This window comes from Thunnus maccoyii, chromosome 1 (genome assembly GCF_910596095.1).
Source record: "Thunnus maccoyii chromosome 1, fThuMac1.1, whole genome shotgun sequence".
Lineage (NCBI taxonomy): Eukaryota > Metazoa > Chordata > Actinopteri > Scombriformes > Scombridae > Thunnus > Thunnus maccoyii.
This window is the reverse complement of record NC_056533.1, coordinates 6,382,399-6,404,462: the sequence shown is the minus strand read 5'-3', so window position 1 is coordinate 6,404,462 and position 22,064 is coordinate 6,382,399. Positions and strand designations below refer to the sequence as shown.

At 39.9% G+C, this 22,064-nt stretch overlaps 1 protein-coding gene across 7 annotated transcripts in view; it reads right to left on the bottom strand.

The window, feature by feature from the left end:
* Positions 1–6,301: 6,301 nt before the first annotated feature.
* Positions 6,302–22,064, bottom strand: part of dpy19l3 (dpy-19 like C-mannosyltransferase 3) — a 60,979-nt gene continuing 45,216 nt past the window's right edge. For 5 of the 7 annotated variants that reach the window (XM_042406191.1, XM_042406182.1, XM_042406166.1 and 2 more), the window contains 3 exons: positions 19,038–19,170; positions 11,261–11,419; positions 6,302–8,557 (listed from right to left, as the gene is read on the bottom strand). In XM_042406191.1, coding sequence (XP_042262125.1) covers positions 8,354–8,557; positions 11,261–11,419; positions 19,038–19,170 — 496 coding nt within the window. In that variant the 3' untranslated portion in view covers positions 6,302–8,353. Of the gene's footprint in view, positions 8,558–11,260; positions 11,420–15,766; positions 16,087–16,994; positions 17,419–19,037; positions 19,171–22,064 lie in introns of those variants that run through there. The other 2 variants (XM_042406207.1, XM_042406216.1) reach the window with 2 other exon arrangements.

Below are 22,064 nucleotides of genomic sequence, written 5' to 3'. Positions count from 1 at the left end.
CTGGGTTGCAGGGTGAGATTTTTTTTTTCTTTTGTTCTGGTAATGTGTCCTTCACTGGGTTGAGTAATTCTGTATTGGTTGGATGTTTCAACTTTCAACGCTCTGTGGGTTGTACGACATCAAGCTACTTACTACTGCGCCCTCGTCTCCATTTGATTTCCTGTTCTCATTCGTGCTCCTCGCCGCTCGGTCCTCCCCACCAGAGGGAGGGTGCACAAAAATTCAAATGGCTTTGTAACAAAGAAACGGGTAGCGGACGTGTGGACTGCGGGAGAGAGGAAATACTTGCTCTGTTGCTCTGTTCCACGTGCGCTCTTCCTTAGGCATACCAAATGTGGCGGCGAGAAGAGACTACTTTAACAGACGTTTGCTCAGTAGAATACAAACTATGTCAAACAGCTTTCCAAGGTGACTACTCAATAAATACAAACGGGAGGGGGAGGGTGGAATGAAGGAGATTTATAATGAGTAGTATAGTTCTGAGCTGTGATACATGTGCCACAGGCAGCTCCCACATATATTTATCTATTGTCCCTTGCTAAATTATTGCATACTCCTGGCTGAAACAGTCATAATTGTGATTGTAGGAAAATGGACTGACAGAAAATTGCAGGAAAATAATAACTGCAGTTATTATCCAAGCTGTGAATTGTCAGCACAGTCCTCCTTCCTCTAGTTTGGCTTTCTTGTCACATCAGGTTGATGGTTCTTTTACCTCTCAAAAAAAGAAAAAAAAAAAAGATAAAGGTCTTCTTGCTGTTGTGGAACCAATGAGAACAATTTATCTAATAAGACGAAAAAGGCAAAGAACACTAATAAAACAGCCAAGGGCAAAGAGGAGCACCGAGTCAAGAAGATGATTACAGGGTAGAGGGTTGAATCAGAGAGCACATGAGGAAGGGAGAAGAACCATCTTAACAAGTGCCTGGCTCCATCGTGAAATGTGCCACCAGTGCACCATGGAGCTCAGTAGCTCCGCAGGGAGCTGTAGAGAGTGGAGGGATGCTGGGAGCAATGGTTTTCTGCAGAAACAGTTTGTTGCACAGCAAATGGCACAAATACAAAAGTCACCTTCTCCTCTTCTCACCTTGCAATCCTCCAAAACAAGCCAGCCTGGCTTCTACTGGCATTTCAGACGCTGTATTCCTCTCATCACACTCGCTGGCAGAGCCGAGCCTGTCGGCACAGAGCAGTTAAAGGGTAGGAGTGTGTGAAAACACGTCAGGCCACTAATCCTAATAGGAGCTGATGGCTTGCTGTCGTGCTGGGGAAAAAAAAAAAAAAAAAAAAACCAAAGGATTGCGGGCACTTTTAAAAACAAAGTCGGCAGAGGAGTCAATTCCCAGATTTCAGCTTTCCAGAGATGTGCCATTTTCTGAAAAGCTGAGGCAACAATGCAGCTTTTAAAAATGAGAGATTTGGTCAGGTAAGGATGCGGTACGCTATGTGATGATACCTGAAAGTAAGACACACAGGCTTTTTTTTATATATATATACAGAGAAAACAGGGATTTCCTAGAGAGGGATGCTTGTTTCTTATTCCTCTGTAGAGCGGGGCCGAGTCTGAGCCACATAGAGCGGTGGAGGATGAAGACGCTTCATGCTTCAACTCTCTCTCTCTGCATCCATCAGGAGCAGCGACTCACTTCCCACCACCATTCATTTGTACCATACAACGGCTTCTTAAATGTTGTGTTCTGGGTGCAGACATGTTGTGAACAAAGTTAATGTTTTTACCTCATTTGTAAATACAGAAATAGATTAATTACTATTATTGTTTTTGTCAAGAAAAGCACCATAGGTCAAAAATGTGCAGCTTCTGAGAAAAAAAAAAAAAATCAAACTGAACATATCTTTTTTAATCATCATGATGGTGATGAGCTTTTGACAGTTATGTAAGTGTTTTGTATTTGCTTTGATCTTTTTTTTTTCTCAATAAATTCATTTATTTGCACCAGTGACTGTGCTGAATCATGACTGCATTGAAACTGAAGAATTAAAAGAAATGGAACAGAAGGTTATGGCTTTACATAATGACAAACAAGGGAACAACATTGTTGGAAAAAAAAACTTTTATTGATCACACTGCCACTGTACATGGATGTGTCAAAATGCTAATACCTAACACTTGCAATGGAAAACAGATATGTCACACATCCCCATGTGCTTGGCATGAGAATAAGTTTAACTGCGGAGTAAATATTTATGGGTTTATATGATTTCTGATATGAAAAAGGTTCAAACTCAGCCATTCAACATGAGGTCAGTGGATCCTTAGAAAAAAAGAAATAGCAGAGCAAAATAGATAACCAAAGGCACTAATACATAATACAACTTTCTTCTTTCAAATGAAAACAGAAGTGAATGTTTCTGCTCTCGCCAGTGTTCCTTGTTGGTCACATCAGCTGTACATGTAACCGTGCTCATGCAGAAAATGATGAGGTTCAGGGTTACAAGCTGTTCATTCGTGATCATGTAGCTTTTAAGGTGCATCTTCCCTGTATTCAGGAGTGGCCTTCATCCTGTTAGCCAATCAAACTGTACCAGAAACCTCCTTTGTGGACCTTATGTGGCCAGCTCATTTTTCATTTATTCCATTGTCAGTTTTTGTTTATCTGGTCAATAGTAAATACAAGTAAGATGTAGTAGTCCTGATGGATTCACACAGCCTGCTACACATTTCTAATAAATTGGGAACACATGTCCGCATATTTGAGGAGGTCATGTGACCTGACACGACCACACCCCCCACAGATATCAGATTAAAAAGATGATCTTCAGCACAAACTTATGTTCGGCATTAAGTAGCTTACAGCTTTGTGTGGCTGTAGCTCCTTCTGTGATGAAAACTTTAAAGAGCTTATCAGTATGATGATGCAGATTATTTCGTTATTACATTGATTGCATTCTCCAAAAACCTTTTCTAATGCCTTTCATACCTATTTTAACAGAAACACAAGCAGCTGATGTGATGTGGGAGAACTGATCTAATTAGCACCGCTGTGTAGATACAGTAGCGCTTAATGTTTGTCAGACTGCTGTACAATAAAGTCTCTGTCAGTCCTTCATGATGTACGTTATATTATAAAACTGGTCAGATATTTACTCAAATTTAGGTGCCAGATGTTCAACAACAGCAAATGTACACAACAAAAGACAAAATTAGAGTTGGAGCACTTGCATAAGGTCAATAAAGAAGCCTGTCAATTACATCTGAAGAACTAGTGTATGTATATAGTGTTCCTCATCAAACATCTTATTTAGACCCTTGTGAAAATTTCATATTCATAAATAGTGTCAATGTATGTACATGGCAGTGGCTCAGTGGGAAGCGTGCGCGTAGATGCCTCCAGAGAATTAGCATGTCTTCTAGACTGACACATGCAACAGGACTGCAGTTCATGAACAATGGGTGAAATGATGTAATGTGAAAGAGGTCGCTCATAGTGACAGATTCACAAAGACTTCTCAGCTCTGCAGTTCCACTCAGCTCATTTTAGGATCTTTCAGCTCACTGTTTTGGTTTTATGGCATGCAACTTTACTGTTTTGGTTCAATTTCACCACTCATTCAGCCGCAGCAGACAGCTGTTATCAGTGAAGAAGCTCTAATAAACCCACTGTACACTACCTGCCTAACACCAAACAGACAGAGTTAGCGACTAGCTGGTGAACATAGTGGGGCATTTAGCAGCTAAAGAGCCAGTATTTCCATCAGGAGTCAGCATAACATTTATCAGGTGGACAGAAAACAACTCCAAACAAATGCTAATGCTGCTCCATGTCTGCTGGATGTGTAAATAGGCAAGACTTTATGGGCAAAAGTATGGGTTTACTGCCATTACTGTGTACTTCTGGTCTGGTGCTGTTTCTCATGGTTTGGCAAGGCCTTTTAGTTCCAGTTAAAGGAAATCTCAATGCTGAAGTGTACAATGATTTTTTTTTAAACAATTAGAGTCCAAATTTTGCTGTTTCAAGCCAGGGCCATAAAGAAATGTTTTTAACCCCAGGTTCTAAAAGCTTGTGGAAAGCCTTTGCAGAAGAATGGAGGCTGTTACAACAACATGTTAATGCAGATGGTTTGGATTTAACAATCACATACAGGTGTAATGGAGCATGATGGTTTACTCTTGACTCGGGTTGGGTACTGAACTCTGTACTTTTAAGGGTACTGACCGAATTATGTTGGTGCTACCAAGTACCTATTCACATTGGATCAATTGTTGCCAAATTTCCTTGAGAGTGGGTTGTGTTGTTATAAGATTCCGTATGAGCCTTTCGAAAAATCCCTCCTAGTTTACTAACGCACACGTGCCTGAAATTTCTCTCCGTGTTCCTGTTTGCACTTTCAGATATCAGCCTTATTTTACTGTTTCCTGATTGCTTTCAGCTGTATTGGAGCAGTATTAAGTTACCGCTGATGAAAACATTTCCTACTGCTTCATATTAAAAGCTTTCCACCGACTAATTAACAGAAGGCTTTTATTGTGAAGAAATCACTGAGTTAGCAGTGCTATTCTTCAACAAAAACAAGTTGACACAACAAGATCTGAGATATTTGGAGCTCTTTGTTCAGCGGATCAGTTAGAAATGCTGCAGAGAGGAACAGTACAAGCAGAAACAGCCACAGTGATGATTGATGTTTGATGAAGACCTGCAGATGACAGGCTCTTAGTGAATTTTTCGGCAAACGGCACATCTCCGACAGGAATACAGGTGTGAGCGGGCCTTTAGTCTTGCTCTAAGTCTGGTGAGAGGCAATGAAAATCCATCTGTATCTCCAAAACAATTCATTTCCCAAGCAAAAACATGAACTCGAGTGGCTGCATTTGTTTCAACAGCATCGAATAGTTCTTTAAAAACGAGCCTAAATGCAGCGTTGAGCTGACATCTACATATACGCACGAGTTAATGGCTTCCTCCATCTCCTTTTCATTAAGATCACCACAGTCAGACAGCGTACCCCCGAATGAACAACTAATCCCAATATGTATGGAAATTAACAATGCTGAAAAAATATTACATTAGTATACACTTATTAGGCAAACATAATGGAATCACTTCGCTCTCCAATAAAGCAATCAGACATCTTCTAAATTAAACATCCAATGTGCAGAGAACAAGCAGTGCTGTTCCACAGTGATCCGATTGGTATGCATTACAATGAGGATGCGCAGTTAACAAACAACATGTTTTCAAAAAGCAGCACAACTGAGTGTTCATGCGTCTGCGAGTGTGTGGATTATCAAAGACAGAGGTCCTTATTAACAAGTGTACAAATATAGGCAGACCCAGTTGATGGGGAGGGAGGGAAAAGTGTGTGTGTGTGTGTGTGTGTGGTACCCACATAACGGCTCATTGTAGCAGGCAGCTCTGACTGGCTCTGACTGGCTAACCCATAATTACTGACACAGCTCCAGCCTTTCAATCAGCTCCTCTCCTCTGCTTCCCCTTTTGGTTAGGAAGAAGAAAAAGAAAATGAGGAAGGGGTACAGGTCGTTGTGAATCTGTGTTTTGATGCGCTCTCATCTCTGCTTCTGTTTAAACATGAGCCCCTTCTGTCCTCCCCGCTCCTCCTCCTCCTCCTCCTCCTCCCCCTCCCCACTTTCTTTTCTAACCATAAAGCCTCAGTTTGATATGCAAGTGTTGGCTCCCTCTCTCCCCCTCTCACTCTCTAGCAAACTATTTTGGATTGCGGCGAGGAATCAGCGTCGTTGTCAGCCTGCTGCAGTTTCCTCACCGCTTACATTATTCATGTGTATGTGTATGTGTGTGTGTGTGTGTGTGTGTGTGTGTGTGTGTGTGTGTGTGTGTGTGTGAGAGAGAAAGTGAAAAGGTTGCGGGTGCTGCTGATGAGAATCACAGTGCCAACAGAAAGAAAAACATGACAGCAATCACAACAACAACACTGTCACAAATATCACTTGGTACCAGCTGTGACCTCAGTTTTACAGCAAAAACACATTTAAGCACCAGTGGAACCTGCTTCCACCAGGGTGGGAATCGAAACTAATAAAATTATTTCGATTCTCTTTTCAGGGGAGTAATTGATAACATCTATCACTGTGGAGCCAAGAAAAAAAAAGTGTCAACTGATCTGAGCTCCAGGCTGGTCAAACTTATTCACCCCCCCCCCCCCCCCCAAACAGATATCAACCTGAAACTTCTCTCCTGTCTTCATAAAATCTACAAATATATCTCAAGTACTCTCAGCACACTACCACATGGTCAAGTTTTTGACACTTTGCACTTTAGTCAAGTAATGTGCTTATTTTAAAGTCACAAATCAGAAAAAAAACAAGTGAGGAATCAGCATCAAAGTTTATTCTTGACAATGGAAAACAATCCTGACTCAAGGTCCACTTACTTGCTTTTTCTAGACCATATCAAATGGTCTTCATCAGTGCATGGGGTTTGCTGATCTGTTTTATCCATAGGACTTTTAGAAGACTGTGTGATACAGTTGAAAGCCCTGGAAAAAGCTAGTGAGAGGACCTTGAGTTAACAAACTACTATTTCCAAGAATGAACTTTGACACTCAACTTTTAAGCCAACACAAGAAGTGTTGCTATGGATGAAATCATAACATCTACTGAGCTCACATGACAACAGATCAATTTTTAATGACATGTGATTAAACTCCACTCATTGGTGAAGAACACATGATACAGAAAGCTGCAGAAAAAGCTGATAAGTGGAACATGAGGTGAGATTGTTATTGTCAAAGTGAGGAATAGTTCTAAATTTGGATCTCAGCCAATTAGATCTGTGTCATATTGGGAAAAACAGAACAGAAAAGTCAGAACTTTTTTAAAAAAATGACTTTAAATTAGAAAAAAGTTTCAGTTGTAATCAACATTTAAAATAGAGCACTTGTTGCTGGCACCAGTTGCTGGCAGTGTGCATTTGTTTTCATCTAACTTGTACCTTTTATAACTGAAATAAGTCAGAGCAGCTGTGGCAACTTGCACTTTCCAAAAATGTATTATGTTCATAAAACGAAAATCTGAATTAGTGTTGTGTTCCAGTAGCCAGAGCCTCATTTCCCAAAAGCATCTTAAGACTAAGATGATCATAAAATCCATCTTACAAACAGTCTTTAGCTTAAGAGGTGTTTCCCAAAAGCATCGTAACTGAAGACTCTCTTAGAAATGATCGTAGATTAAAGAGTGATGTGTTTATTGTTTTGGTTCATTTTTTTATTTTACTGTATAATGAACACTGATGTTCTTTGTTAAGTGACGTTTGATATAAAATGAGTGATGGTGTGTGAATTAATCATCATCATCATCATCCACGTCTCCCTCTTCTTTCCTCATATATTCATCTCTTCTGGCTGACATGCCGCTGCCCTGAGGAGTATTTTCTGTATCTTCTCTTTTCTATTTATATTAGGGTGTCTCACACCTATATACAGCAAGTCTAATACAGAAATAACGACAGAATGATGTGCACATTCATGAAACTTATAGGAACAGCCACTGCTACATTTTACCTTAATAAATACTGCTTCGGTAAACATGTGTAGTAATTTAAGAACATTTGTAGAAACATTTTGTAGAAACGCTCTCAACTTCTAGGATCGATCGTTATTGGGAAACGAGGCCCAGCTCTATTTTGGATCCAATTCCAAAAAAATCGCCAGAAGCTCGACAAATCTTTAATTTACTACTCTTATTTTCACTGGCAAAGAATAATGTACAAAACATGTAGGTATGTAATATATATATATATATATATGTATATCTAGAAAAGCTTCTTTTTATTACAATGTATAGAGTATTTGAATGTCAATCTTAGAGTTGTAGTTTTTTAAATATGAAGTTATTTATGACTTTTCTTGCTTTTGTTGATGCTGGATCCAGCTTTGATAGATGCTATTGAACTCTATTTCTAGGTGTTTCTATGTAGCAATGACTGGTACTTTGTTCATTTCATGCTGCTGTGCAGAAATGACACACACTACTTCAAATGAAACTAAATTATTAGTGGTTGCTCGTGGTATTCCAGGCCCTGCTTAGAGTTCAAATGATTGTTTCTGTGTCTGTTCATCTGCACCATTGTGGGCTGGGAGGAAGGCGGCTGGAGACAGAACACCCCGAAGCAGGACTCCTATAGGTGCTTCCACACTCCACAAACTAAAACAATGTAGCCCCAAGCTGGAACCAGCCCACTGCTCTAACACCACAGTTCACACAACCATGTGTTGAAAAAATAATGGGCATGATCACAGCTGGGCACAGTGCAGAGAGGAGACAGAGGAACAGTGAGGACTCAGTGCTTTTATCTCTTCTTCTCCTCCATCTCTCTTCCCTCTGGCCTCTGACGGGGTTTCTCTTGCAGCTCTGCTCCTGCTACGGAGTCGCGCTGGGCTCTGACGAGCTCTTGGCGCTCTTCTTGCGTTTCTTCTTGACCCGGTACACGTGGAAGGTTTTATTCTGGAACGTTATGGTGAACAGGGTGGTGTAAGCCGCCGTCTCCGTCTTGATGGCCTCGCAAAATCGAGGGTGGGAGGCGGGAACGAGGTCTGGCTCATTCTCTCCTGATCCGTCCATGATCTGATGGTACAGAAAAATGAACCACGTCATTATCAGCGTCAAGAATGACAGAAGGCTCACACCGATCTCTTAAAGGTTCCCTGTGTTCATCAATACATCACCGACATATTTATTTATGTGAAGATATCATTGCTGTAAATAAACATCATCAGAAGAGTGATTGACAGCCTCTCACAGGCAATCATTTCACTTTTTGGTGCTGCCAGCTGGATCTCTGCAGGACTGTTTCATAGCATTAGGAATGATGGAGCCAAAGTGGTTCTGAGTTTTCATAAAAGTCAATTGATTATTGATAGATGTATTGACAAAAGTATTTAAACACAAAATGTGAAGATATAAAGAGAGCTTCACACAGAGTTGATGGACTGAAGTTTTTGGAAAAACAGATTCTAAATTGAAAAAGTAAAAGATGGGATGAAGAGACAAATGCAAGAAAACGGTTCTTTATCCAGGGTTCCAGTCGTCCTGGGGGATGGTAGACACCTCCGGGACAAAAGGGATTTTATATATAATTTTTTATTTATTCAATTATTTTAAACTACTGCTTATGAACTGACAAACTGAACCGAGCGCTGAGTTCAACGGTTCAACGTCTTCTCATGCTGTTACTATAGTTACTATCACTGGCTGGCTACTAACCCTTTCTGGCAGGACCTCGCAAATATGTTGCGCTGGTTCAACAAAACACAGCGAGTGCTTCCCTGCTGTGTGTGAGTACATTAGCTGAAGCAATATATTATTGTGGTCTTTTTTGTTATAATCGAAGCCTTAAAGACTGATCAAACAGCTTGTATGTGGACAGTAGTGATGCATGGATTGCAGTTATATCCCCAGACACCGGGGTTAATCTGCTGATCAGGCGGGTCGGGTCATAAAAAAATAACATTCTGATTAATAGTGGATGGGTCGTAAGTTGTGAAATAATACATTATTAATGAGGAAAACATTAATTACATTCTCTAAAATGGGAACATAGCAGAGAGCAGAGCTGCGGTCCGGACAGCTTCATTTTTCGTCAGGCATGAATTACTGACTCACAACTGAACAAACTAACAGCGGGGAATACTAAGAAATATACACACTGATAACAATTATTTCCACAATTATACAAGAGAGATTTCTGGAGAAATTGGTGCACTCAGCATGCTACAATCTTTCCAAACCGCATGGGTTATTAGGAGCAGAAACGGGACAGCAGCAGGCAGCATATATAGGACATAAATATGAAACTGTATCGCAAAGGCGCAGTTCACCATGGAAACATTTACAATTACTGAAAGCGGCACCTCTAATCTTTAAAGTATATCGTTAAAGAAAACACTCATACATCAACAGGGGTGGATTTAGTGATTGGGGGCCCCAGGCAAACTCTGTCTTGCTTTATAAAGTCAAGAAACAACATTTTGATTTTGGGACAGTTTACATTCATTTCGAGACGGTTAAAATTGTTTTTTGGGGACGGTTCAGCGTTCAGGAAAGTTAGTCTGGAGCCCCGTTTATCATTCATTCATTTAGAGAACATGAACCATGTTCCAACAACTGTCAAGTCAATCTCACCACAAGGTCCACTTGTAGCTCCTCAGCAGATGGAGTGTACTCAGTTGTCAAACAAATTGACAACAAAACAGATACATAAAATAGACATTGTGGTCTATTTTCCTAAGGTCAAGAACATACTTTCAATCTTAATGTTCCAACTAATTATAGATACAGTGCTTTAAAGTACTGAATGCATTTTCCTTATGAACTTTGACACACACAATTTGAAAAGAAACCATGGTAACACTTGAGAAGGTTAACATATTATTGATCTTCACAGAATGTGTGGCAGTGGCAACGTTGTAGCAGTGTCACGCCAGCTATTGTGGCACTGTGAAGCCGCATGGAGACATTGTGTAAATGAGGGTAATTGGACGAGCTCTGTGAGTATCTCTTCAGAACTTTCTGCCATTGTTACGGTGATCGGAGTCTGCTGCTGACCTTAGCGTTCATTTCTGAGGATGTGCAAAACTAACGCTCCCAAAGAACGCAGGAGTCTTGAGTTAATGATGCGCATGTGTCATTAAAAGACAGTATATCAGCAGCCTTAGACGCTTGACGGATATAATAGTTTGAATTATGAAAACCATGTATCTGCATAAACCAAGGAAGGAAGGAAGGAAAGAAACAAGCAAACTAACAAAGAAAAAAGAAAGAAACAAAGAAAGAAAGGGAACTAGATAGAGAAAAAGAAAGAATACAAGAAAAGTAAGAAATAAAGATAGAACAGACAGAACAGAACAGACACAGCGTTGCTTCAATAAAGCCGTCAAGATGTCAGATGTCATGTATGCTGTGTGACACTTACTCCGTCACAAACACAGACACACACCAACTCTGTGTTTCATGTGTCTTACACCACACTGAGCCAGACAGCCAGACTGAAGCTCGTCTTGCCTCTGGTGATCCAAATAGCCAGTTCACCGCATCAGACATCGAAATAAGGAAAGACGGAGGAGGGGAGGGGGCGGGTGATGGGGAATGAAAGAGAGTGCGACAGCAAGAGAGTGAGAGACACTGATGTGCGGATGAGGAGTGAGACTATTGATCTTGGCGGAGGCTGAGAGCTTTCACCCAGTCACAGAAGTTGGCAGAGGGGACGGAGCATGCAACCACACACTCACACACTCGCACGGTGAATCACATTAAATAAATGCCACCCACATGTCCGTTGGCCAGGTCGAGCAGGTCCCGCAGTCTGCAGCCTCGCCTGTGCCTCCGCTCGTAACAGATGCTGTTTTCCAAAACCACGTAGTCGGCCCCCGCGGCTCTCAGGATGTCATGAACTTCCTCCGGGGACCGGCGAGCGTACACCTGATATACCTGCTCACATACACACACACACACACACACACACACACAGACACACACACACAGACAGACAGAGTGCAAGAGGATTTATTTAGGTTTGTGTGGATTTTTGATTGCTTTTTTTTTGCCTAAAGATCATCTAGCTTCACAATTTAACACCAATATACTTGGAAGGAGAAAACCTCTCTTCTGGAACTCCATTACCAGACACATTTATTTTCTGAATTAAAGTTTTGATGAAAGTCGGTTTAGATTAAATTGTAACATGTTTACTGGAAAAAATTTTTTTGAATGAAAGCAATTATGAGTGAAACGAAATCAGAGGGAAAACAAAAACAAAAGTGTTAACCATAAAACACCTCAGCTCTCTGAAATCTGTTGCGGTAAATCTTTTATTTGTAGCAGATGAAATACAACTTCTGACTAATTTCACACAGTCACAGATTTAAATGGACAAATTATGCAACAGATAAGTTCCGTATGAACTGACTTTTTTTTACAGATATTTATCAAGGACAAAACTAAAATCGTCTTTAGATGGGTTTTGGCATAAATTAAGAAATGACAAACCAACTTTCTACACCCAAGAAAGACCTTGACTGTGTCCACAATCACTCCCTGTTTCCTATAGAGAGCACCAAAATGACCCTCTGCCATTTTATTTAAGTGCACGCAAAATGATTGATTTACTGCATTTACTAGATTCATCTACTGAGTGTCTCTCATACAGGGAGTGATGAAAGAGTGAATGAGGGACTGATGTCAGACTCAGCCCTCAGATGGCTCAAAGAGGTGGATGTTCAATTTGCATAGTAACTGGAACATTAGCCGTGGGGAGAAGTTTTGTCAGTGTACCACAATTCACAATTCAAGCTAATCATATCATCATCATAGATGTTGATAGATGATGTCATAGATGTTAACTGTACAGACAGTTACTACCCATCTGGGTAGTAACTAAAGTGTGACTCACTATTTTCTTGGTCAGTTACTTAACAAGTCTGTGAGTCTTTAGCCATGCTAGCAGCTCTGTGAGGCTAAGTGCTAATACCAGTATGCTAATGTGTTCATAAAGACAATGCTAACCGGGGCTGCTTTTAGCCTGCTATATTAGGGTGGGCTGGTAGAAATAATAGGTGGGCAACTTGGACTGTAAGTAGCTCGGAGGTTAGAGAAGTGGACTAGTAGTCTGAAGGTTTCTGGCACAAAAATCGAGCAAAATGATTTGAAATGCTGGCAACCGGAGAGTTATAGAGTCAGGATCAGGCCCCCAGGCCTCTCTAGCTTATGGCTGTGTGTTTGTGTATGGGGTGTTTGGGTGGATTAAATGCAGAAGATTAATTTCCCCCTAAATTTGCTGCTACCTTATGATTTGAGTCAGTAGAAGGCAGAGTGATTTACCCTAAAATAAAAAAAATCCTTCATCAGGATTTTAACATAATCAACTCTATAACATTTATTTTCATTGGATGGGCTGAAGTGAGCCAATATTTACAAAACTAGAAGACAGTCTAGAAAACAACTAATCTACTAATATAACTAATAATATCCAACAGGACAAAATCAGAAGATTTGTAAAACTGTTTTTTCTCTTTTTTTCCCACTTTATTAGGTACATTCAACAGCAACCTGAAAATCTGTATGTATAGTATCTTAGTCTTATATCCTTTTCTTTATATCCGCCTACCTACAACATCAGTCTCCTGTTTTACTTGGCAACAAACAAACTAACAAATGCATCCATGTCTAAGGTATTTATTATCTCATGGGCCAAGATCACCAAATTCCTCTTTCTTTCATGTAACATGGGTTAGGACTCATGACAATGTCAGCCTCTGATGTGCTAGCAGCATCGCTAGAGGCAGAAGCAGCACTAGGCTTAAAAAAATATGATACATCACACAGCAAGTCTTGTAAGTCACTTTGAATAAAGTAAATGAATGGAATGTAATGTAGGTCAAACTATGAGCTTTCGCTAGCAGCACAGCATTCATGTACTGAAAGAACGGGTAAACTTTCTAGAAAACTCGCTGTAGTTATATCTTTAAAAGGGTAGTAGTGTGGTATCTGTTATTGTGTGGAACAACAGTGATCACTGACTTTGGGTAGGGGTCTAGCAGACACATAATTTTTCTCAGTCTGTCCTCCCTTCATCGAATAAATCTGAGTCGATTCAAATGGACTGCTGATGGAAATTCACTAGTAGCTAAATCGGGGGCAAAACACCTCCTCTCTCTGAGATTAGTGTTTTTGTACATGATCCCTGACAAAAATAAGCGTAATAAACAAAAACTTAACTATAGTCAAACACTTAGAACACTGATTTGTTCCAATCCATACATGAGATAGAGCTGGTTATGCATCTAAATGTGATTTTTCACAAGCAGTGGGACCATGTGTGTTCTTTTACTTGCTTTGCCCTGTGCTTGTGTGTGTGTTTGTGCACAATGTGGGCCATCAAAATTCATAGTCATGCCTGTCAACATTGGGCTTTGAAAATAAGGGACCCCACCTGACCATAATTTTCACTTTATGAAAAAGGGTTTGTCTCTGGGCTCCCGAGATCTAATCACCAGGTGCCTTTACTGCCTGCCCCTTGTGGTTTCTTGGGCGTGCTTATGTTTAACAGTCCTAGCCTGCTGGTTAACATCATTTTTCCCACCATGACCAACACCAAAGTCCTACACACTTTGCAAAATGCACAGTTGTCTCCTAACATGCTTTTGGTCAGGAATGAGAAAATAGTCTCCCAAGTATTTAACCTATTTCATCTATTTTGTTAAGAGCTAAACAACCTTTTAACAGCTTAAGAAAACATCATCTTAATAGAGTTGATGTGTGGTGTTTGTGCCTTTAAAAATATTTACCAGAACAATAATTCATCTAGATACAGGTATAAGTTCCTTACCAGCTTTCCGTCTTTGAATTAGTTCATGTCTCTCCATCACCTGACACCTGGGCTGCCTCTATGTGTTTCTCTTTCCTCCTTAAACTTTTTTCTTTAAATGCTGAATCAGTTACACCTTCTTCCTTCTTGAATCAGTTCTTTACTTTTTCCTTGTTTTTCTTTCAACAGCATTACATCCTGCGATTCTTACTCACTCCTGTTTCCTCTCTCCTAATTCATTCACTCACTCTGGAAATGTAAAAAGCCTTCCTTTAAAAATCCAACAGAACATGAAGCAGAACTTTAACTTGTAGCCTATGGTGTTAATTACAGTAATTGTGGACGAATGACACACGGTGGAAATGCATCAGCAGTCAAGTTATCCAAACGCTACATTAAAATTACTGTAATGTAAAGCAGCAAAACTAAATTGGATAAACTGGATGGTTAAAACAGCGCTGATGTCAATTAAAAAAAACTTCAGCTTCACTGAAGAGTTTTTCTAGCTACTTCCTTTGTTGTCTTTTGTCTGACATTATTATTTGATGCCCCACATGTCAGTTAACGTCATATATGATCCTCTGAACTGATTCATTCATCTGTCTCATGAAAGCAGCTCCAGTCTGCCTGCTAGCACAGGTGAGTGGTGGATTGTTGGTTGCTCCGTGTTAACAGTATCAGCTGTCTCCGTGTCTCATAGGTGATATGAATATCTGTGTTCTTTGTTCAAAATGAATTATGTTGTAGTAACACACAAATTAAACCCTGAGAAAAACTGAAAACATCATTAATGTTCTTACAAATAATTGCAAAAAAAGATTTACTCAGTTTTCTTCCTTGATACCACACAACACACACACACACACACACACACACACACACACCAGAAGGTCTGTACCAGTGTCGTGGATCATTAATGAGCTCCACACTAAGCTCAGGCTTCGCCAGCAGCTCAGCATGGCTGACTTCCCACTGGGAGGCAAAACATAGGCTCAGCTACCCAAGAGATGACCCACACATTACTTCCTGCTCATAGTGAAGACGACACACACACACACACAATCCAGAAGCAGAAACAAACCAATTTTATAAGCAAAGCTAATTTGCCACAGTGTTCAGTCATTTGTGTTTACAGCATGTTCTAGCCTAGATGTGTTTTTGTGATCAGTGTTTTGGATGTAACGTTTTGAACATCACAGTCTTTTAATCTAATATCCTCATTCAGTACTAGTGTATTTGATGGACAAATAATTACACCAGGCATCTCAAGGACAAAGTGCTAAACACAATCCAATGAAGACAAGGTGCAGAGAGTATCTCACACAAAGAGAAACATATAAAATCTTATTAAAAGACCAGAATTAAAACATTTTACATAATTTAAAAATATCATTTAATTGGTGAAACATGTATGATAATAGAGTCAAATGGAAACATATGGTTTACTCAGCTTGGTCTGAGCAATTGTTTCCTCCATTAATGACGGAAAACAAAAAAGCAATGCTCTTCTTCTGCAGCCCTTCTCACATATATTACCGAGATGCACTCTAGTGCAAGCGCCACCATTCATCTCTCCTTTACTGGAACGCAGCATTTTAGGCTTCATTTTTCCTACGTTACTATTCATGGCTTAATGGATGCACACTGTACTCAGAGCATCTTCTGATCCCATATTCATTCACACAATCACTGCAGGTCACTGGCCCCCATCTACAGGCAATTCCCTGGTCTCTCACGCAAGACATTAGCACAGAGCTGAGTGAGATGGATGGGCGAGGCAATGTGGCTTCAGCTGCAACGGTACAATACAGATTTTTCAGATTTATCTGTGTAGGAGAGATTCTGTCATTATAGTAACAGAAGAAGTTCTGACTTTGATTCCAACACCAAAATAATATCTGAAGCTTGTATATTACTACAATAAAATGGCAACCAAGAAATAACATCAATTACATTTTAACATTTAGCATTGTAGTTATTAACACTTGATATGCTTTATTAGGGGCTTGATATGGGGGGTTCTGGAGTTCTCACAACCCCTAATTAACACCTAGGACCTTCCTGACAATGTCCAAGTCATCTCTAACATTGAGCAAATTATTTGCTAATTAATCTCTCAAGTTTAATTGCATGTTTAAATGTTGAAAAGTGAAGAACTGCACAGAAAATATGACACTATTAGCTGACAGTGAACAGACAACTAATGTAGTCTGCAGCTGCTGGCATGGATACTGGCACTGTTTGTAGTACTGTAAACTAAACAGTAAATATAGGCTAGAATAATACATTTAAACTCTACATGCTGCTCCTCTTCTACATATTTAAAAAGCCTCATTTATGTTTAGATTAAGTCCAAAACTGATAAACGAGGCTATACACAAAATGTTAGGCCTCAAAAGCAACGGTCAGTGCCGGTGTTGTCGGCTAAAATCTGCTAACTGAAATGTGTTGCACACAGCCCTTTCCCAATACAGAGGGAGGAAAGATAATGGTTCAGTAACAGATTTGCTCAGCAAATTTGTGTGTTTTGCCAATGTGGGTGTCAGAACTCAGAGTCATTCCCACCGGTGCTAACAAAATTGTTTTTCACATTTACACGCTCTTATTTTCTCTCCATATGTAAGCGATATGCTCATACTGTGCAGCCTGGCTGTTGTAAAGGAGCAGCTTTGCAACAGACTGAGATGGACAAACCCTGGAGAACAGTAAATCAAGGATCAGAACTTGATTGTGTTTATTTTAGTTGATACCGGCCCATTAAAATATGTTCAGACCGGCCCTGAAACCAGTACTTAGGATTGGCTAAGGATGTCTCTAGATACAAGCAAATGTCTCCAAGTGACCCCCATGCATGTTCACCTACATGCAGACTGGACAAACATAATTCCATCTTTAGGCTAAGTGTTTTCAGTTTCACTATTTGCATTTGGTTTTTTTTGGATAGATTTTTGTGCAAAATGCAAATAATTCACATGGATGAAGAACAAACTTTGTTGGACTTATATTCTCTGAACACTTTAGCTAGACAAACAGAAGCAAATTTACTCTAGGTACTAAATGTTTGTGCTTTTTCCGAGGTTCACTGACACCATGAATGTAGAGACAGGAGCAGAAAGGAGAGGGTCTGGAGGGAAATAACAAAAAGTAGAAATCCTGTTAAGTTTGGCAGTCTGAACTGTCACACATCAGTCTTCATTGAATGCTGTTAGATAAAAGATTGCAGCTAAAACAGAGCAACACCATTCCAGTCGTCAAAATCAGCCAAAAATGGCTCTGTGACAAAATCTCCTCACACCTCACCCAGCTCACATACCTAAATGAACTGATATTGAGAGCTATTTTCCATTCTGTAGCACAAATAACCATGTTTTTGTATTGTTTTAAATACCATGTCACAATATTTTTTTCACCTTTATGGATGGAATCCATCTTTGTGGAATCATCAAGGAAAACAGCTGTGTATTTCACTCCTGGCATGAGCTTTATAGCCAATTAACTGTTATTAAACCCCGCCCCCTTAATTACTAATGGCTACATACATGGAATTGCATCAAGAACAGGACAGGGTTACTAATGTTAGCACATGACCTCATTGTGTGAGGAAATACCACATGGTGGATGTGCTAGTCATGAACAGGGCTTTTTTTTTACACTACAAACTAATGTCGTTAGTTAAAAGACCAGTGTTTAGGATTTAATTGCATCTAGCAGAGAGGTTGCAGATTGCAATCCTCACCCTCACCCCTCCCTTCCAAGCATGTAGGAGAATCTACAGTGGGCTCAAAGCTTGCAAAAAATGTCAAAAATGCAGAGCCAGTGTTTGGTTTGTCTGTTCTGGGTTACTATAGAAACATGGTGGTTAAACATGGTGGGCATGACGGGACCCCCTTCCTATGTAGATATAAAAGGTAAGAAAACACAACAATTCTTATTTTCATGGGATTATACACTAATGTAAACACACTTATGAATATTTTATTCCATTTCTACCAAGTCTCTTCCATTAGATGCCACTAAATTCTACACACTGGACCTTTAATAATTTATTTCTTGGCCCTGGAAGTAATGCTAGGTTACAACTGTAGGCAGTAAGATAGTTTGCCGGGCATGCAACAAATGCAGCTTACCTAAGAGCAAATAAACACATCATTTAATCCATTCCTTACAGTTTTGCTCTCGTGTTCTTGGTTTTGGAAAGGCTTACAAAACAAACCCCAACAGAACCCACTACCTTCCAAATTCTTTAAATAACAAGTATCATTGTGACTACAGCTCCATGCGTACACTTTAGCATGTGGAGAAATCTGAAGTTTGACCTCCTGTACCTACCTGTTCAGCAAACTCTCAAAATAGACAAATAGCATCAAATGGTTTTCAACTAGAAGCACTATAGTGTGCTTTGTGTTACATGTAATGCCATATTTTCTGTCTAATACACGGGTGGAAACAGCGAAATTCATGATCGCTCACTTAAACTGCTACATTGTCTATTTTATTTGACTGTAACACATGGAGCCTGGTTGAAGCCTAAGAATTTCAAGACAATTAAAAAAAAAAAAAGTTACCTTTCCGCTAATTGGCATTCAAATCAACATGACTCACTTGTATAGCTGACACTGTAATTACCATATCATTGCCTCAAAGTTTAACTTTTTCATTTATTGTGTTTGGCTTATCTTGCAGCCCCTCTGGTAATTTCCACACTCCTGTGTATGCTTGACAGTATTGTGCTGCCTACAGTACCTGTCTGGTCCTCTCCCGCAGGTCTTTATCTTCATAATGGGGGTGGTTGGTGAGAACTCTGCCTGTGCACAGCTTGATGCCAGCCAGCAGCTGCATGCTTCCTGCAAATACAGCCCGCTTAGGGGTCTTTGTGCTGCGGACAAACAGAGAGAGGGAGAGAGAAGGACAGATCACTTACCACTATAAATATGTAGATAGCATATAAAAAATATAATATATAAATATATACATAAAATATATAAAAAGTTTTTCGTTCAACTACAGTAGGTTTTAGAGTTTGTTGAAAGTAAGAAAAGAGAAGAGGGAAAAAAAATCTACAGTTGAAAGAGTCTGTGAGGGAGATGAAAAGGTTTGGTATTCACAGGTGCATCCAGTCATCAACAAAGTTTGATTGAATTTTGCTTCAGTTTATCTTCTGGCTTTGTTATTCAGTCCACATGCTTTTGCTTTTTGCATTTGCCACAATAATTGGGATATATTGATGGCATTTAAAAGCTTCTTTTAGAGATGTGGTTTCAAGGACGGTTTGGCTATCTACATCAGGACCTAATACAAAGACATTCTTTGTCCAAACAAATGAATTCACAGAGAGGTGGAAAAAGATGCATAGTAACTGTGGTAAAAAAGACAACAATCTTCAAGCATATGGACAGGCCTTGTGAGGTTTTGCCATGTTAACAGGTTATATGACAACTTGGAGTATGTGTGTACATGTAAATCTGTGTGTGTGTGTTGCTCATTAACCAAACTTGACCTTAAATGGCCTCTATTAAGAACAGAGACCTTCCGTTTATGACAACACACGTCCACATACCCATATATCTAACCTGAGGTGTTAACCTAGGGGTCACTTTTAATCTAAACTCATTCCTACACAGAGAACCATGCTGCTAATGCATTTCCATGACTGACAAAACTGATTGCATGAGCTAAGAATATTAGACACTTTGGTACTCAGGTCTTGTTGCCACAAGTCCAAACACAGACCACCTCACCCACAGACAGAGCTAGGTCAGACAGCAAACAATATAATCAAACAGGTACTGGATATAGGGAGGAGCTATATCTGCTTTTGTCTGATGGGAAATTGCAGGATCAAGTACAAAAACAAATAAAAGCAAAAGAATTGCATATAACTGTGTTGATATGTACATGTCAACAGCAAGTCATTCTACAATAATAGTGCAGTGCCTGTTCAAAATGTGCCTGCTCAGAAATGCTTGGCCTCTGGTATTGTTGCTTGCAGCTTTCTTGAGAACCGCTCATCCAAACAACTACACAGTTGACACTGCACTTCCTTGGGTCCTCAGCAATAAACCCGCCAAGTGTGAGGTCGATCTGATGATTGTCGAGAAAATCGAAAATTTAGATGATGCAAGAGTCCTCCCTGACCAACATATTGGTTTTATATCAAATAGCTGATGAGATAAATCAGTCCAGTGTGATTCTGGATCTTTTTTTCTTCGACTGTCTTTGAAAGCAGCAAATATGACTGTCTTACCCTGCCTTAGTGATGAAACTATAAACTGCAAAAAAAGGGAATGTCCACTGAGCCCGAAATCACTCATTCACTGCCCATTATATGAGGAATTCTATGTAGGGGACTAAAGAGAAAGCCTGGAGTCTTGGTTCACTGACTGAAGCCTTCCAGGTCAGCAGCAAGAAAAAAAAGAACAGATTTGGGCAATGGGGAGAAGTTTGAGTGGAACCTAGGTGAGACAACAAAGTGGCAAAAACCCTGACTGACTATGATGGGCTGAGAGACCTGTCAATCAACTGTTCACCAAGACACACTTCTCTTTCATGCTGTCTACACTTTATGGCAGAGATGGGAAAGATTCCCATGTGTAGTCAGGCGTGTAAGGGTTAAAATTTTGGATTAATTACATTTAATGATGGGTTTTGGCTGATAGTGGGAATCCATGTTTGCTTGGTTTTAACACACTTCCTTATTATTAAGCACCAAGTTGGATATATCACAGGTTTCAGAACAATCATGAACACAATTTTCAAGTTGGAAACTGGTTATCATGTTATCTCTGATATGACGTGGATTAAACTTTTACATCGCTTCCAACAATGAACAATGATTTGCAAAATCGTGAAAAAGACACACATAAATTGTTTAGACCCAAATAATAATGACTTTGTAGGCTGAGGACACAAGTTTTTGCATGAACTAAGTCAGTCTTTTTTTGGAGTCAGAAATATAATGAACACGACAGAACAGCAGCAGCCTCAGCATGTAACCATGGTGCATGCTGAATGGATGAAATGCTCAAAATCCTGCTTTTCCTACTGTCCTAAAAGCTTACTTTTTTTTTTACAAAAAAAAGTCAAACAGCACCACAGTATACTGATGTTACATCTGGTTTGGTCACGAGCAATTATCAGAAACATTCAATTCACAGTGGTCAGTCTGATGCCATAAAACATCTAGCTTATCATCCCTGCTAACCATCCAGACGGTTTTACACATGTAAACACTTAAATTTACACATGATGAGGAAGTATACTGTAAGCTATATCTTCTCCATGTGTGCAGTATGTGTTTGACACAATAATGACTAGCCCACTAGCTGTGTGTGAAATATTTTCATAAATATGAAAACAGGCGTATGCTTGAGCAGATATGCACAAGTACGTATGCTGTAATGATATGAATGTTTGTGTGAATGTGTGTGTAATGATATGAATGTTTGTGTGAATGTGTGTGTAATGATATGAATCCGCAGGCGGATGTGTGGGTGATGTCTTGGCCTTCTGACCTGCACTAGAAGTGGGTCACTTCCATTCCTGTCTCTCTTCTCTCTGAGCAAGTGTGTAAATTTGATTGCTCACTGCACCCGGGGAGTAGCTTCCATCCCCTCCAAGCTGATTTACATTTAATTTCACGTTTATATTCTCATATGTAAATGCCAGAAGGCACTGGCACGAACCCCACTGACATTATAAAAACGAAATAATGACATTAATAGTAGGGGATACGGTGGGGTGGGGGGGGGTAGGCATGGTAGGAGGGGACTC